Below are 17744 nucleotides of genomic sequence, written 5' to 3' on the forward strand. Positions count from 1 at the left end.
AAACTATCACAAGAACAGAAAACCAAACACCGCATGTTCTCACTCATAGGTGGGAACTGAACAATGAGATCACTTGGACTCAGGAAGGGGAACATCACACACCGGGGCCTATCATGGGGAGGGGGGAGGGGGGAGGGATTGCATTGGGAGTTATACCTGATGTAAATGACGAGTTAATGGGTGCAGCACACCAACATGGCACAAGTATACATATGTAACAAACCTGCACATTATGCACATGTACCCTACAACTTAAAGTATAATAATAATAAATAAATTAAAAAAAAAAAGAAAGAAAAAAAAAGAAAATGGACTTTGAAAGAGGGCTGCCTAAACTGGAATCCCCGTCCCACAGAGTGCCACTCCTGGAACTGTTGTGAGTTATGTGAGTCAATTCTTCTAAAGTGCTAAGCACAGTAAAGGAGAAAGCAGGTGTGTTGTACCTGTTAACTGCTATATTATTCTGAATAATTAGAATGAAGACTAATATCTGGAAAAAAAAAAAAAAAAAGAAACCCCGTCTCTACTAAAAAATACAAAAAAACTAGCCGGGCGAGGTTGCGGGAGCCTGTAGTCCCAGCTACTCGGGAGGCTGAGGCAGGAGAATGGCGTAAACCCGGGAGGCGGAGCTTGCAGTGAGCTGAGATCCGGCCATTGCAGTCCAGCCTGGGCGACAGAGCGAGACTCTGTCTCAAAAAAAAAAAAAAAAAAAAAAAAAAATTAGGTTTAGGCTCAAAGATAGCTAGAATTTCAAGAGAAAGACTCGGACCTAGGCAGTGCTTTTCAAACTTTATGTGCATCAGGGTCACCTGGATGCTCATTAAAGTATACTTTGTGCAACTTTGAGTCAGCAGACCTTGGGTGGGGCCCAAGAATTTGCATTCTCAACAATTTCCCAGATGATGCAGGTGGTCCATGGATCTCACTTTGAGAATCTCTGGGCTAGAACATTCTAAGTAGAGAGAAAATGGCATGAGAAGAAGAATGAACTTCAAATTTGCAGGTGGAAGAGAATTAGAGAAATGCTTAGAATGGATTGGATTTGATTAGAAAGTTCTAGAAAGATCTAGAGTATTGACTCTTTTTCTTACGCAATTGTAGGTTTTTATCTAGAAGAGCAGCATAACTACTGCTATGCATTTTGGGAAGATTATTGTGGTTACTCTGTATTTGTGGCTACTTCAGGGAAGCACATTAGGAGATAAGTGAAATGATCCAGATGGCAAAGAAGAGAGACCAAGAAAAATATGAAAAATTTGTGGATGTAGAATCATCTTAGAGACAGTAGATAGACGTTATGATGTGGAAGGCAGTCTATTTAACCAGGAGAGGTATAGCATAGACAGAGTTTGCCATTCTCAATGCACTATGTACTGCTACGTCCTCCTTCTCTTCCTCCTTCTCCTCCTCTTCTCTTCCCTTTCCTTCTCTTTTCTGTTTAAAATACTTTTTTCAACTTTCAATACCCTCCTCGATGTCTGCCTTTTCCAGTTGACCATAAGTGCCATTCAGGCAAGGAATTTACCTCTTCTATTCAATGCTACTATATACAGCCCCTACTTGGGGCTGAGTCACAGTTGAGGCCCGTAATTATTTGTTGGGTAAAAAAAAGGAGAGCTGGTTTGAGAAATGGTGTGATGACTGCATTTGAGGATTTGTAGAAGAATGTTCAGGTGCCAAAAGAGTAATCAGAAATATATACAAAAGGATGCTGAAAAAAATGAGCCTGTGGTTTAGGACTAAAAATATTGAATAAGGAGTCACCTCCACAAAGTTTTAGCTGAAGCCTTGAGGTGGAAGTCAAAGTAGGGATGAAAATGAGTAAAGAATTCTGAAGACTATTCAAGGTCAGAAAGAATAATAATCAACCTTTGAATATTACACACACAAAAATATAGTTTACAGAGGAACTCTAAATCACTCAAGAATTTTCTTTCAATTATAACACCTTTATTGAGGTATAATTTACATCCAATTCATCCACTGTCAGTATAGTTTCTTAATTTTTAATAAATTTATAAAGTTTTACAAAAGCAATCCATTTTAGAAGGCTTCTACACAGAAGCATTTTAAATTGGCACCATTGAGAAAATTTTTAGGAAGACCAGTGATTTATTACCAAAAATAATGATTAACAAACAAAAGAAAAAAACCCCCTCTATTATTTAAATGTTTTAGTCTCCAGTCAGAAAACAAATGCTCCTGACAAAAACTGTCTGCAAAAATACAAATAATTCTTTATACAAAATGAATTATAATGTAGGTACAGGTTATTTCTTGTAGTGTTGCTTATATTAACAAAAGACTGGAAACAAATCTAATCAGTTGAGGCTAGTTAAATAAATTGTGGCACATCTACCTCAAGGAATCTCATGTAGCCAGAAAAAAAAAGACCAAGTACACCCTTTGGGTACTTGTAAAGAAAGATATGTAGGGGACATGGGATGAGGAAGCATATCTAGTGGGATATATGTTTTTATTTGCTTGCATTTTCATAAAGAAATAATGGAAGAATACTAATTAAGGTGGCTACTGGTAAGGTAGGTAGGTAAGGGAGCAAAATGTGGTGGATGGAAGCTAGTCTCACTGGATATTGTTTTATGCTCTTTTGAATTTTCAACCATATGAATATACTATCTGTTAAAAACAAACTTTTTAATATAGTACATTAAACATATTGATGGGCCTCTCTCTATTCCATAGATTTGGCTGGAAACACAGAAATGGAACAATGTCAAGTTGATGCTATTGTGGACACACTGGACGATTTCATGTCATGTTTTCCTTGGGCAGAGAAAAAGCAAGATGTGAAAGTAATGTGATCCATTTGCTATTCCTAGTATTAATCACATACTACCTGTCAGACATTGTTAGGTGCCTTAGAAAGTTCCTTTATATCAAAACAGTATGTATAGTTTTAAAATATCAAATTATATTTTAAAAGTTTAAAATAAAGTACAGCAATTCCCTTTTATACCCCTTCACATTAACTCCTCCTCAGATGCAACCCTTTAAAAAATTTAACAGTTTCTTTAGGATTTACACATTTCCATATTTCTATAGGATATGTAAATATGACTTCCTCTGATTGACCAATTGTAAATTATATCTAAGGACTTATGATAGTACAGGTTAAGCATTCCTAACCTGCAAATCTGAAATCCAAAATGCCCCAAACTCCAAAACGTTTTAAGCACCAAGATGACAGCACCAGTGGAAAATTCCCCATGTAAGTACTTAACACAAACTTTGGCAAATGTGCAAAATTATTGAAAATACTGTATAAAATTACCTTCAGTCTATGTGTATAAGGTGCAAATAAAACATAAGTGAATTTTGTATTTAGATTAGGTCCCATCCCCGAGATATCTCATTATGTATATGCAAATATTCCAAAATCTGAAAAAATCTGGAATTCAAGACTATTCTGTTCCCAAGCATGTTGGATAAGGGATCTCAACCTGTAATAACAATTTTTCTCTTACATAGTCATCCTCTCTGCTTCCCTTTCACCAAGCTCCCAATATTGTGATGTGAAAATCTTTTGGTTAAATTAATATTCTGTGATTAGTATGCTACACAAATAACGCACAGAACTGTGCACTGTAGTATGCTTTTATAATATTTCCTTTCTCACTTTTCTTCCTCAAAATTAGTAATTGCTTTCTTTTGCTTCTTTTTACTTTTATTGCTGACTTTCCACAGTATCCAATAGCCTGCCAATACGATTTTCCACAAGATCAACATAATATCAGTTCGTCTGTTACTTCCAATATTTCTTGGAGCGCTCCGTCTAGGAGGCTTCCATTCTTTGCAGAGTTCTCTAGGTTTTCTGCACAGCTGTCATCATTGGAATTCCCTTTGCTGTCATTCCAGGGATGCCATTCTGTGGAGCTGGAGTCCTGTTTCTGGATGCTGCCTTCTTTCTTTGTTTACTCCATTGTTTATTTGGGGGGACATCCTCTAGTATTCCAAAAGCTAAAATGAAGGTTTGATGACAGCAGATATGACTATGACAGATGGTATGGATATGTCTATCTTGTGAGTCACACTGCTTCACTCTGGTATGGTTGTCCTAGATACTTGGTCACAGTTGTCATCCTGAGATCTTTATTGTTACCCTGGTTTTTTTTTTTTTTTAAATCATTTCCTGGGTTCATTCTCCTGTTTTCTTTCCTTGTTTTTGTGGAACAATCCTCTAAGAGCTTACTGGTCATAGGAAATAAAAGTTTGAGGCTTTGGGGGCCTTATTTGTCTACAGATGTTTTTATTTTATTCTCAAACCTGTTTTCTAGTTGGGCTGGGTGTAGAATTCTGAAGAAAGTAACTTTTCATTAGTATTTGAAAGGCTGTTGAGAAGTTTGCATCCAATTTAATTACTGACCTTTCGTATGTGACCCATTTTTTTTCCACTCTGAAAGATTATAAAACACGTGCCCTTAGAGTTCTAAAATTTTGCAATGATCTTGGTATGATCGTGTTTTCATCCATTGTGCTGCTTCCTTGGTGAGTCCATTCAATCCGGGACCCATGTCCTTTTAGTTCAAGGAAATTTCCTTTAATTTTTTCCTCCCCTTTAATGATTTCCTCCCCCTTTATTTTCTTTGTTCCATTATAGTAGAATTCCAATAATTCAGATGTTGGCTCTTTTCCTGTTTCCCATCTCTTTGCTTTTCTGCATTACTTTTAGAAAGCATTTCTCAACTTCATCAGTCCTTGAGTTCTAAATTTCTGATATTGTGCTTCTAAATTTATAAAAATTCTTAGGCTGTTTTCTGCTAAGAATGGGGAAGGGACAGCTGCCTAGCAATGTAAAATGAAGAACATCCCATGCTAAAACCGCTTAATAGTTTTCCACCAATCCTCATTTTATGCCCTCCCAAACCTCCTTAACCCCAGTTCTAGACATATCCGGTCATTTCCTGAGCCATTTAAGGAATTCGTGTTGTTGATGGGATTGGTTCTTGGCTTTCTTTTTGCAGGTGCCATTCACCCATCTGCTTACTAGCTTCAGATTTTGTTTGCTCTTATCTCCTCTCTTTCCACTTCCTTGTGAGATCTACCTTTTTAAAAATATTCATTACTGTGGTTTAGAGATGAAAGTCAAATGATATATATTTGTCAAATTATTCACCTTTATGCAGAATTCTAAATAGACATCTTTATTACAGCTTCTAGTGTGTAGGGTCTGCACACACACACATATATATATATAGGCCTAGCCAGGAAATAATAAAGCTCAGCTTTGATGATAGAAATACAACTTTTTGACGTAAGTACATTTAGGCTCTGGAGTCAAACTGCCAGGCTTAAATCCTGATTCCCTTCTTACTAGCTGTTACTTAACTCCCTATTTATAGTTCAAACTCTTTGCAAAGTGCGGATATAACAGGCTCTACTTTGAAGTATGTTGGCAAGATTAAATGTTAGCATATGTGCCTATGGCTAGGTAAGAAGTGTTAAATAAATATTAACTATTAAATTAATAGTTATATACTTTGCTGTTGTTTTCACTATTTGTCAGACATGGCATCTGCATTTTACACATCATTATAAATGTAGAAACAGATAATCTCCAATTTAGAAGTGTCTAAAGATTTTTGTTCCATGTACCAAAGACCCCCCTGATGTGCAGTCTATCAATTTATCAGTTTGCTCTTCTCTACTTTTCTATTTTCTATCTTTCTGTGGCTGAGGTTCCATAACAGAGGCCACCTCCCAGAGGAAAATATTCTTTGAACATTTGTGATAAGAGTAACACTCTACCTTTGTATTAGAATAACAACTCTCTTATGTACCACCTATTTCAAAAAACAATTTCAAAGGACATAGCAATCCAAGTTCATGATTAAATCATACAAAGGCAGAACACGTTGCAGAAGCATTGCTGATAGCTACAGACTAATTAACAAGCAGGACTTGGCTAATATATAATGAAAAATGCACATTCTGTATTTCATTTCTTAGACTGTTGGTAGTGGGCTGCATTGCTGCCATCTTGTGGTCAGGAGAACATTTCAAAGGCAGACTATTGATGCACTTAAGATGGATAGTGAATATATTCTTGTCACACGTTCCTTAAAAATCTACCATCATTCTTAGCAAACTATCACAAGAACAGAAAACCAAACACCGCATGTTCTCACTCATAGGTGGGAACTGAACAATGAGATCACTTGGACTCAGGAAGGGGAACATCACACACTGGGGCCTATCATGGAGAGGCGGGAGGGGGGAGGGTTGAACTGGGAGTTATACCTGATGTAAATGACGAGTTGATGGGTGCAGCACACCAACATGGCACAAGTATACATATGTAACAAACCTGCACGTTATGCACATGTACCCTAGAACTTAAAGTATAATAATAAAAAATAAAATAAAATAAAATTTAAAAAATTAAAAAAAAAATCTACCAAATATACACAATGTTACAGTATTTATCACTAAAAATTCCATTTCCAACTTAAAGAAAGAAAAACAAAAGATGTCCTTGGATATTGGTCACCATGACAATCCTTGAACTTACCATTAGTGTTACTTTGGTTATTTAATGGATCTGTGTTTCCATTTCCTCATCTAAAGAACAGGATGGGGAAGAAGAATGAGAAGGCCTGAGGACATTCTGATGTCCTGGTTCCAACACAAAATAATTTTGGTAGTGCATATATAAAAATGCTTTTGAGAAATATGCGAACCTCCCTAAAAGCCGTTTGTTAGACTTTCATACCAACAATTTCTCAGGGTGAAAAAACCTTTATAACTCTCTGAAAAGGGAGGCTAGAAATTTCTGAATCCATCAAGCTATTATAGGAGTGGCTGTCTAGGATGGATCAGGAAATGTATTTTTTAAAATATATCTGGAAAAAAAAAAGAGGTGTAATCAAATCTTATCCTCTATATTATTTTGGTTGATTGTACTTTGAAATGAAACTTTAATACTAATTATACTGTTTATTAATTTATATTTCATTAGACTGAAATAATTCACCAAACTATTAAAGAGAATCTGGGCTCAAGGAGAAGTCAATAGCACAGATATAATAGTTTTGACTCTGCATATACACAAACATTGGCATACCTGAAGCTCTGGAAATGTATGTTAGAAGAACAGAATTTCCCAGGAGTGCACACAGGAGTTTTTGGAAAGTTGTCTAACAGTCAGTTTGGCCATTGCCTTTCTGACCGATGCCAACTGAGGTGAGCAGACCTGTGGCAAGCACCACATGGTTCTCGACTCACTGCCCTTCACTGGGATTACAAATTCTGTGTAAGCAGCAGGAAGACTCATACCTAATGTTTTTGTTAAAACTATGAACATACTGACCACAGAGCACTTTACAGAACAAGGGAAAGTACATAAAGTCAAAATAATGACAAGCTTTATAAGCTTTGGTTTTTAAATCTGGCAAACATATGTAAGTACATGTTGAGTATCCCTTATCTGAAATTCTTGGGACCAGAAGTATCTCAGACTTGGGGGTTTCTTCAGATTTTGGAATATTTGCATTATACTTACTGGTTGAGGATACCGAATCTGGAGAATCGACATCTGAGATGCTCCCCTGAGCATTCCTTTGGGCATCATGCCCATGCTCAAAACGTTTTGGATTTTGGAGCATTTTGGATTTTTGGACTAGGGAGGCTCAACCTGTATGTAAGGATGCTTTTGCAAATTGTACTTTACAAATATAAGGCATTATGTTGTGGTAGTATATATCATCTGGCGAAGCCATAATCATAACAGCAAGTAAATCAGCAAATTGGTGTGGTATCCACTATCTGACTTATCTTAATAAAGGCTGGATTTCATTATACGTCATTTAGATATATTAATAAATTATATATACATTTTATATTTTTGAGTTTGGCTTCTATTTATAACCAAGACTCAAACAGGCAGAATTCTTATATATAAACAAACATCTCTTATCAAAAAAAGAGGCCTTGAGTAAATTATTTGGTCTTCAGAGCTTCAAGTAGAAAAATAATCACAATTTAAAAAATGGATGTTTTATATATATTTCCCTAAGGATGTTAATTTTTAAATAATATTAGTTTATATATCAAGAGGGGATAACTGGATGATGCATTTTATAGATGATATTCAAGATAGACAAATCTGATAATAAGGCACAATGGTAGTCCAATGAGAAAATACATAAAGGCTCAAGATCATGATTCATTATAAACGCAATAGTGAAATGAAGAACTGCCAAACTAGTAGAGTCTAGCCTTACGAAATAAAATAAGTTTCTTTACCTTCAGTTACATTATTTAGCTTTAAAAAAACTAGGTTAAGAAAGAGGGAAATTTTAGAAATCTAAAAAGATGATAGAATCATTTTGCTTTAATAAATGTAAGAAAAATAAATGTAAAAAAATGTTAGAAAAATTTTGTGGGTGTTTAGTCATTATACACAAAGAAACTGTAAGAACTGGTGACACAAAACTATTTATTTTTTTATCCATGAGCAATAAAGAGATGACTCACATCTATAGAGAATCAGACCTAAATCTCCATGTCATAAAATTGAATAAAAAATCTAGCTACTTCTCTTTCTTCTTGAATTCATGTGGGAGAATAAAGATGGAGAAATCTACTTCCTCCTCAGATCATGTTACTTTTCTTCTCATTATTCTTAAAGTGATATTTTCTCCTTCTCCTAGGAGCAGATGTTCAATGAGCTGCTCACGTATAATGCGCCTCATCTTATGCAAGACTTGGACACATATTTAGGGGGGAAAGAGTGGCTTATTGGTAACTCTGTGAGTATGTTTTGTATCTTAAAAAATTCAAGTGAATAAAAAGACAAACCAAAAAACTATGAAAACTTATTGAAAAAAAGTTACCTATAGGGAGGGAATAGAATTTACAGCAAGAACAAAGGTTAAGCTCCTTTAAATAAACCTTTTTAAAAAATAGATTTGACTTTGGAACCGTATTTTATATAATTATATATTAGCAGCAAAAACTTAAAAAGCTATCCTAAAAATCAAAGTGAAGTAAATGAACCTAACTGTGCAAAAGAGATGCATAGAGAACACACAGAATACAAATGTACTCTATTAGAGAATAACTATTTCAAGAAGTATCATTTGTAAAACACACTAATTTGATTATACATCTAAGACAGATATCTCTTAGATTAGAACAGAAAATCATATACTATTTTCAGTAATCATATTGTTGGTGGTACTAGAAACTATTGGTATTTTTTTTTTCTGGTATTATTATACTTATATTGTGGGTACAAAAATAAATTGTGTTTATGTCACTGAGAACCAGGATCTTCAATGTGGTAGAAAGGAGAGAGATGTAAGGTGAGTAAGGTCAAGTAAATACCCAATTCCTGAACTTGAACTACAGCTAACAGTATAAACTCATATGTATTTTATATCAGGATAAATTATGAAGCATTTTATATCTCAACTGGAAAATGTTTCTCTTCATGAAAGTATGCCAGTTGATAAGAAAGACAGACTGATATAAACTGTCACCACTTTCCAACCCCAGAAAAATTAATTGGCGTAGGCATAGACTATCAATAATCACAAACCAGATACTAGGCACACTACCACCTACGAGTAGTCTTGACAAAAAATCCAATCTAAACCTGATTTACAAGTTGTGGCAAGTGGCGGTCCCTGCCTTCAGGGAGACTGCATTCTGGGAGATAAGACTGCTTTCTGTAGCAGGCTGACACTCTGCTGTCTGCCCTGTTCAGCCCTTCTGGGTGATACAGAAGTAAACTTGCCACATCTTTTTCTCAACTTTCAACCTCTTCACATACCCCTTCATTTCTTCTGACTCCCCTCATAGCCTTTCCTAAAACGCTCCTCTCCCCGCCCTATTTAATGAATAATTTATAAGAATTTATTTTTCATTTTCTATTAAAATTCCTTTGTAAATGATGTTCTGATCTCATCTCTGAGCACTCTCTCCCTTCTTCACAGTGCTCCAAACACACTGGTGTGTGTGTTCCTCAGACTTAACTCACACTCCCAACTAAGGGTCTTTACGCTCTTCCCCATATCTGGAACGCTTAATCCCCAGATTGATCACTGCAGGTCTCAATCCTTTTTTATATTTAAGCCTGGGCTTAATATAAAAAGTGTCACCTCTTGAAAGTCTTCCCTGACCATGTCACAGTCCATCACAACTTCACTTTTTTTTCATAACCCCCATCGTTTTGCATATTTGATTGTTTGTCCCTTCTAAAATATAAAAGCTACATCAGAGAAGGGGCTTGCATCCTACCTTGCTCTCCAGCACCTAGACCTGGGCATGGCACACAGTAGGTGCTTGATAAATATTTGAATAAATTCTGGATTTATTCTGAATTCTGAATCTTCCAGCCAGTAGCTTCTCTTGGCTGACAGATGTTTAGTAAGTTCCTGAAACACTAGCAATCAGCTTTATTAAATTCTATACAAAAAGATAAAAGAGTAGTCCACATTTAAACTTCACTCTTTTGATAATCATATGGAGCCAAAGTAACAGCATACAGATTGGTTTCTAATCACAAAGGTAGAAACATACAACTGTACAATGGTAGGACCAGGCTGTCATCACTAATCCAGTGGCCAATCTTGGCATACCCTAATGGTTAGACACCCATATATTCTTTTTATGTGATACAATACAATGTATTTTAGCCACAAATATTTCACCTGAAATATTTCACTTGAAAGGAGTAACCTGCGCCCCTTCCTTTATACTATGTAGTATAAAGGAACAAGGTAAGATGAAATACAAAGGTCCTGAAGATAGAACTTTCTGTAGGACTAGAGTGAAATCTTCAATAATTTGGTAATGTGAAAAAAAGGGTACTGTTTTGAAGAGTTAATGGACATAACCAGATGAAATGCATAGACCTGGAATAGATCCTGCTTTGTCCTGTAAAAGGGCATTTTTAGAACAGATGGAAAAATACGTATTGGTTATTGGATAAGGAAAACGTATTGTCACAGAGAGGTGGAGACTGGACAAGGTTAAGAGTATGTACCATTAAGATCTCATGTTAGTAAAACAACATCTATCAGCATGGAAAAATACCTTATACACGAAAATGTTTAATAGTAGTAACCTGAGTTTTGGAGTATGGTATTTTCAGTAATTTTCTGAACTTCTATCATATACACATTCTGTTTTTGTAATAACAAGATTATTTTGAATCTTTTAGATTAATAAACTAATTTTAATTTTGGAATGCCGATACAGCTATACTTTCTATGTTCAAATGAAAAGTTTGTTTCCTTTAAATTAGGTGACTTGGGCAGATTTCTACTGGGAGATTTGCAGTACCACGCTTTTGGTCTTTAAACCTGACCTGTTGGACATCCATCCAAGGCTGGTGACTTTACGGAAGAAAGTCCAAGCCATTCCTGCCATCGCTAACTGGATAAAACGAAGACCCCAAACCAAACTCTAGTTGATCCATGTTGCCTTCAAGTTTGTTGTTCTCGGGGCATCTCTCTTACCAGATAAGACAGGTACATCAGCCTGCCAGATAATCCATATGCTCCCTTCCCAACTCCACCAAGATTTCCACTTTAAGCCATATTCTGATTTTTAAAAAGGAAAACACAAACAAATCTTTCTGCAGTACCTTTTTCTTTCAGAATAGCTTCGCATCATTTACAATGGCGGAAAAATAGTACGTAATACAGGCAGACCTTGCTTTGCACAGGTTCTAACATGCACGAATTACAGTCATAATGGTTTAGCAACACCATTCTTCCCCTTCCCCAAAATGGTTTGGACTTCAGCTACCACAATTACCTGTAATTGCATAAAACACAAACTTTGCTCATAGCTCTCCAGTCCACATATCCCTGTGTAAATAACCTATGTACATCATGACCAGTGACCAGTCACTTCTTTCAAAGACTGCCAGAGGTCACTGCACATCTCTTATTCCTGCATAGACAGCAAAGTGTGTAGTTGTATTGCTATTTCCTGCTTGTGGCCCAGTGATAAATCCCTTTGACATTTTACAAAAATGAAGAATCAAAAGAGGGAACTCCCAACAAAGATGAAAGTGCAGCAAAGGAACAAAAACTGATAATCCTGGAATGAAATTCAACTGAACATAAAGGGGGCTATAGAGAAAAGAGCTGACTGTGGGAATCTGACACGGCTCAAGAGGCTCTAGATATGCAGCCAGAGAAACTTGTAAAGATGAATTTACTGACATGAATAAAGTTGTTGTGATGAGAAAAATGTAGATATCCCAGAGATCAAGAGAATGAGAAGATAAGCCAGACAAGCCACAGACTTGAAGAAAATACTTGTAAAACATGTATTTGATAAAAAACTGTTATCCAAAATTCTACAAAGAACTCATAAAACTCAACAATAGGACAACAAACTGATCAAAAATGGGCAAAAGACCTCAATAGACACCTCAACAAAGATACAGGTAGCAATAAGCATACGAAGAAGTGCCCAACAAAATGTCATTAGGGAGCTGCAAATTAAAACAAGATACCACTATATGACTGTCAAAATGGCAAAAGTCCAAAACAGCAGATAACACCAAACGCTGATGAGGATGGGGAGCAAGGGTAACTCTCATCTGTTGCTGATGAGAATACAAATGGTACGGCTACCTTGGAAGACAGTGACAGTTTCTTACAAAACTAAACATATGCTTACCAGACAATCCAGCAATTGTGCTCCTTGATATTTATCTCAAGGACCTGAAAACATGTCCACATAAAAACCTGTCCACATATATTTACAGAAGCTTTATTCACAATTAAGAAGTCAAAAAGAGATGAGGATGTGGGGGAGAAAGAAAGAAGAGGAAAATAAAAGCCCAGATAGGTATGATCTTATTTAAGGTGTTTCCTTCCTCTCAATGTTTTATGAAATTGAAAAAAAAGTTATTTAATACTTTAGGCCAGGCGCAGTGGCTCATGCCTGTAATCCCAGTACTTTGGGAGGCTGAGACGGGCAGATCACTTGAGGTCAGGAGTTCGAGACCAACTTGGTCAACATGGTGAAATCCTGTCTCTACTAAAAATACAAAAATAAGCTAGGCGTGGTGGTGGGCGCCTGTAATCCCAGGTACTCAGGAGGCTGAGACAGGAGAATCACTTGAACTGGGAGGCAGATGTTGCAGTGAGCTGAGATCGCGCCACTGCACGCCAGCCTGTGTGACAGAGGGACTCTGTCTCAAAACAACAACAAAAATATAAATTATTAAGGATTACACATAAAAACAAAGTGTATTTTCTAAGTTCCTTGATTCTTTGGATCAAATTTTGTTATTAGTGGCTGTAAGTAAATGATAATAGGTTGTATGTGAATCTCATTCAAAGCCCTCCAACATGTAATCCAGGCAATCTAAAGAAAAAAATGTTACTTTTAAAAAAAGAAATGCAAATAATGTTCTAGATAATGAAAGTAGTTAACTTTTCTCCACTCTTCTGCATAGCTAAATTTCCCCATCAAGTTTTAATGAAGACAGAACTAAGTGATAATCCAATGCTTATACAAAATTATGAAAATTCAAACTAAGAGAATCAGTCCTACATATTGATACAAATCATAATTCAAAGTATAACCACAGCAAGTTTCATATGGAAGTATTTGGCATTATCATAACCTTTAGGTAATCTTTTTGCACTGAAGGACAACACATTCCATTATCCCATTGTGTATCCAAGTGAAATGTCTCCTTGCTTCTATACAAAGAGAGGGTGGCTAAGCGAGAGTGAAGTCAAGCAGAAAGTGAACTGCATATTGAGTTTATTATTTCAAAAATACATTTTTGAGGAGTTGAAGTCAATTCCTTAAATTTATGGACGGTGAAGTATCACACATAAGGTCACACAAATGGAAACCAAATCTCCTCATACCCCCGTCTCTCCACTACATGATAATACCAACTGATAGGAACAACAGTAATGTTTCAAAATAAGTATCTACTGGCATAAAGTTGAAAGTCTATGGGGGTCCCAAAGTTATAAAAATGCATAAGGCATGTCTCATGTAGCCTGCATTAAAAAAATGCTTCAGTTGGTCACAATATTACTCCAACTCTCGCTTCATTTGCTCTGTAGTGATAATGGGTTACAGTATTTACTGACATCAGTCCAATGAAGGAACCAATGAGAATACATCCTAAGTAGTAAGTTCCAATTTACTGACAAACAGGCAATATTAAGTATATAAGATAATCTCACTTGTGCCCAAGATTATATATTTTTAAGAGTAAGAGGAGGATTAGAAACTATTAAAAAGGGTGTGAAAATACAACTTATGATCACAAATATTTTTATTAAGCCCAAGACATAATAGCGCATTACAGGAAGAACCCAACTACATTTCATTAGAGATAAAAGTATGGATATAACAACAACAACAATAACAAAAAAAGAAACAGCCTATCATTGAAAATACATTAATACAGAAAACTTATGAGAAATCCATTATGAGATTTTAAAAGGTAAAATTCCTAACAATTTGAATAACTGATTTGGGTATGGTGATGTACAAGGAGGTAGTATTAACACATGAAGACTCCTTTTAGCCCTGTAATGGTAAAATATATTCAGTCTGTTCAATATACCATCAAGACTGGGGTTATGCCATGAGTTCTCAGAGTCTTTAATATCTAAATAATCACTGTTTAAGAGTTTTATTTGCCTTCCAAATCCAGAGGGTCATATTACCTTAGCATCTTAGCAAGTTAGGATGCTTTGAAAGGTATGATTTCCAAAAATTAACAAATCTTTGATTTATAAATAAGTTTATTTATAATGATATTTACACAATAAAAACAAAACACATGGAACTCACAAGTTATACAAAGAAACTGAAGTATAATAAAAACAGCAATATAGACTGACAGGCAGAAATTTAAAGAAAGATTTAATAAAGAGTTAAATATCAAATAGACAACTTCACTTCTAAATTTCACTTTGTCACTCACACTGAATTGGAATTGAACAATGGCTCTCTCTTCAGGCGGTCCTGTACTGGAAATTCTGGAAACTGGTAAAATATATTTTGATAAGCGTTTCAAGTTAATGACCTATTTCCATGCAGTACCTAATGCTGCCTTTAGATGAAGTCACATTCAGTCTGCTTTGAAGTGAAATAGCTTTAAGTAATCTGTTCTGCCAGGCTAGAAAAATGTCACCAACATTTTGCTGATGCATGGAGATGTGGCAGTAATAAACTACTATTTAGAGAGGAAGAGAATTGGAGCAGAAGTGACTGGGCAACAGTTTCAAGAGAAGCAAAAGCCGGGAGAGGGAAATCAATGAAAACATGCACAAGTTTAGGCAGAGTAATATGCACTATTAGTGCAGTTGGAAAATGAACAGAAGGAATTAATCCATGGAGCAAGGTAAGGGCTTCTTTAGTTACTATTCACTGGAAAACAACTTAGTGCCTAGCCAAACAAATTTGTTTCAGCAGAAGTACTTGAGAGGACCTGGGGGATGTTAGTATATGGAATGCCACCTTTAAATTCAGGTTGAGTTCTTGCTGACATTGGTGAACATCTGCTTCAAATAGCAATAAAATGAAAGCTATATAATCTATACAGCTGCATTCTTTAACATAATAAAAAAGAACTTCAAATGAGACAAGCAAAAACAAGACATAAGCATTGTCAAATAAGGCACATGTAAAAATCTACACACATTATCCAGTGAAAGACAATATATATATATTTGGAGGTAGAAATAATTACAAAAATACTGACATTTCTAAAGCATTAGCATATTTGTTACAAACAATCACCAACTAATCCCCATTCAGAAAACTGCTTTGTAAAATGATTATTCAACATCTTCAGGACTACATATTTGTGGCTTCTTTTTTGAAATTTCATGTGTGAGTATTTGGAGAATTCAGTTAGTGGCAAAAAGTTGTCCATACTATGAGAAATGTAATATGGAAATTATAAAAAGTTATAAATGTTCATAAACCCCATGGTCATCATAATGTAAATGTCCTTGAGTGCACCAAGTTGATATTTCCTCATCAATTGAGAGTTCACAGTTCTTATTTCACAGGCCCATTGATGTTTTTAGTAATGTGGCTATATCTGCTGGCATACTCCCTTCATCACCTGTAGGTCAGAAAGTAGCATTAAAAGCTTTATGAAAGTATTTTATTTTATAAAACATTGTCTCTATTTTTTTTTCTTTGGTGAATTCTTACTCATCTTTCAAGGGCTAGTTTGCTTCAGTGTCACCCCTGTTAGAAACCTTCCCTAATCTCTACTTAGATTAGGGCTATTTCCTCTGTGTTCTTGTTCATATTGCCAACATAGCAATCTAAGGTTATGTTTCCAATTTTATAAAGCTATATAAAGAAACACAGTAATACACTGGATCATATATAATTCTTGGTACTTAACTTCTCACATTTGCTAAATAAAAAACATTTATGTAAGAAACGGAGTAGGGAAAACAAAGACAACAAAGCCAAACCTAAACCAACCAAAACTTATTTAATCTATTTTCTTATTTTTCATCTAAAGATATAATTACTGACTCAGACCCACACTGTATACATATAAACAACATTCTGAGCACAGCATACCAGCTGATAATTAAATTAGCCACTTTAAATTACCTTGTTTATCCAATGTTTGCCCTATATATTAATTGAGGCCCCATATTTATAAGTACTTACAGGAATTATTTGAGATTTTCTAAATCCCTTTGTGTCACAGTGGCAGATAATCTCGCCATCCCTGATTAATTTAATTAGGCACTCAGAATATTTTGAGATGAGTTGATTTATTAATTTACCACTTAGTGCAACAGAACAGCTGGCAATTCACAAATATTTGCTGATCTGTGATAGATCTGTAACTATGAATAATTTTATAAATTAGATGTGGCTGAAATGTAGCAAAACTAACCACTTCTCTCACAAATATACACCTCAGTTAAAATCTAAAATCATGAATACTTTTATCTACTCTTCTTTTCTCTGTTAAACACACACACACACATCCACAGGAACACAAAATAGTCCATCAACTCTTAGGGAGTTCACAGACATCCTTGCTTCCAAGCTCATCCACAGACTTGAAAATAGCCCATAAAATCCAAATTGACACTTCATAAATTACTAAATAAACTGATACCATGTTAGGAAGAATGCAGGGAGAAGAGGAAAGAAGGAAAGGAATAAGGAGATTCTTTTAAACTTAAAGATACTAAAGATAGAATACAATAAAATGCTGTGTGTGAACTTTGGACCCTGGTGTTTTAAGGAAAGCTATAGAAGACATTAAGGGGACAAATGAGAGAAATCTAGATAAGAACAACATATGATAATATCTGAAAATTACTATTTATTTTATTAGATGCTATAATGGTATTGTACCAACTTAGAGGAATATGCTGCAATACTGAAAATAAATTGCCACGTTTGTAATTGACTTTATTATGGATCAATGAGAAAAAAGCAGAAAAAACAAACACTGCAAATGTCACAGCTGTTAAATCACTGTATTTTTCATTCATACCGTACTTTCAACAATTAAAAAAATTATATGTGTGTGTGTGTGTGTGTGTATATATATATATATATATATCTGGAGAGAGAGAGAGACAGAGAGAGAGATATGGAGTCTTGCTATGTTGCCCAGGCTGGTTTTGAACTCCTGGGCTCAAACGATCTTCCCACCTGTCTCCCCAAGTGCTGGCATTATAAGCATGAACCACATACCCAGCTACTGCTTTCATTTTTGTATGACTATTTCT

General features: G+C 35.4%; 2 protein-coding genes across 3 annotated transcripts in view; one reads left to right on the plus strand and one right to left on the minus strand.

The window, feature by feature from the left end:
- The window catches only part of HPGDS (hematopoietic prostaglandin D synthase), a 42590-nt gene extending 30980 nt beyond the window's left edge, over window positions 1-11610 (plus strand). The window contains exons 4-6 of the mRNA XM_025386100.1: window positions 2704-2813; window positions 8670-8768; window positions 11270-11610. Of these exons, the coding sequence (XP_025241885.1) occupies window positions 2704-2813; window positions 8670-8768; window positions 11270-11434 (374 nt within the window). The 3' untranslated portion in view covers window positions 11435-11610. The remainder of the gene's footprint in view (window positions 1-2703; window positions 2814-8669; window positions 8769-11269) is intronic.
- A 2659-nt stretch (window positions 11611-14269) lies between these two features.
- The window catches only part of SMARCAD1 (SWI/SNF-related, matrix-associated actin-dependent regulator of chromatin, subfamily a, containing DEAD/H box 1), an 86333-nt gene continuing 82858 nt past the window's right edge, over window positions 14270-17744 (minus strand). For both annotated transcript variants that reach the window (XM_025386282.1, XM_025386283.1), the window contains one exon: window positions 14270-16093. In XM_025386282.1, the coding sequence (XP_025242067.1) occupies window positions 16032-16093 (62 nt within the window). In that variant the 3' untranslated portion in view covers window positions 14270-16031. The remainder of the gene's footprint in view (window positions 16094-17744) is intronic.

Source organism: Theropithecus gelada, chromosome 5, assembly GCF_003255815.1.
Source record: "Theropithecus gelada isolate Dixy chromosome 5, Tgel_1.0, whole genome shotgun sequence".
In the NCBI taxonomy this organism is placed as follows: Eukaryota; Metazoa; Chordata; class Mammalia; order Primates; family Cercopithecidae; genus Theropithecus; species Theropithecus gelada.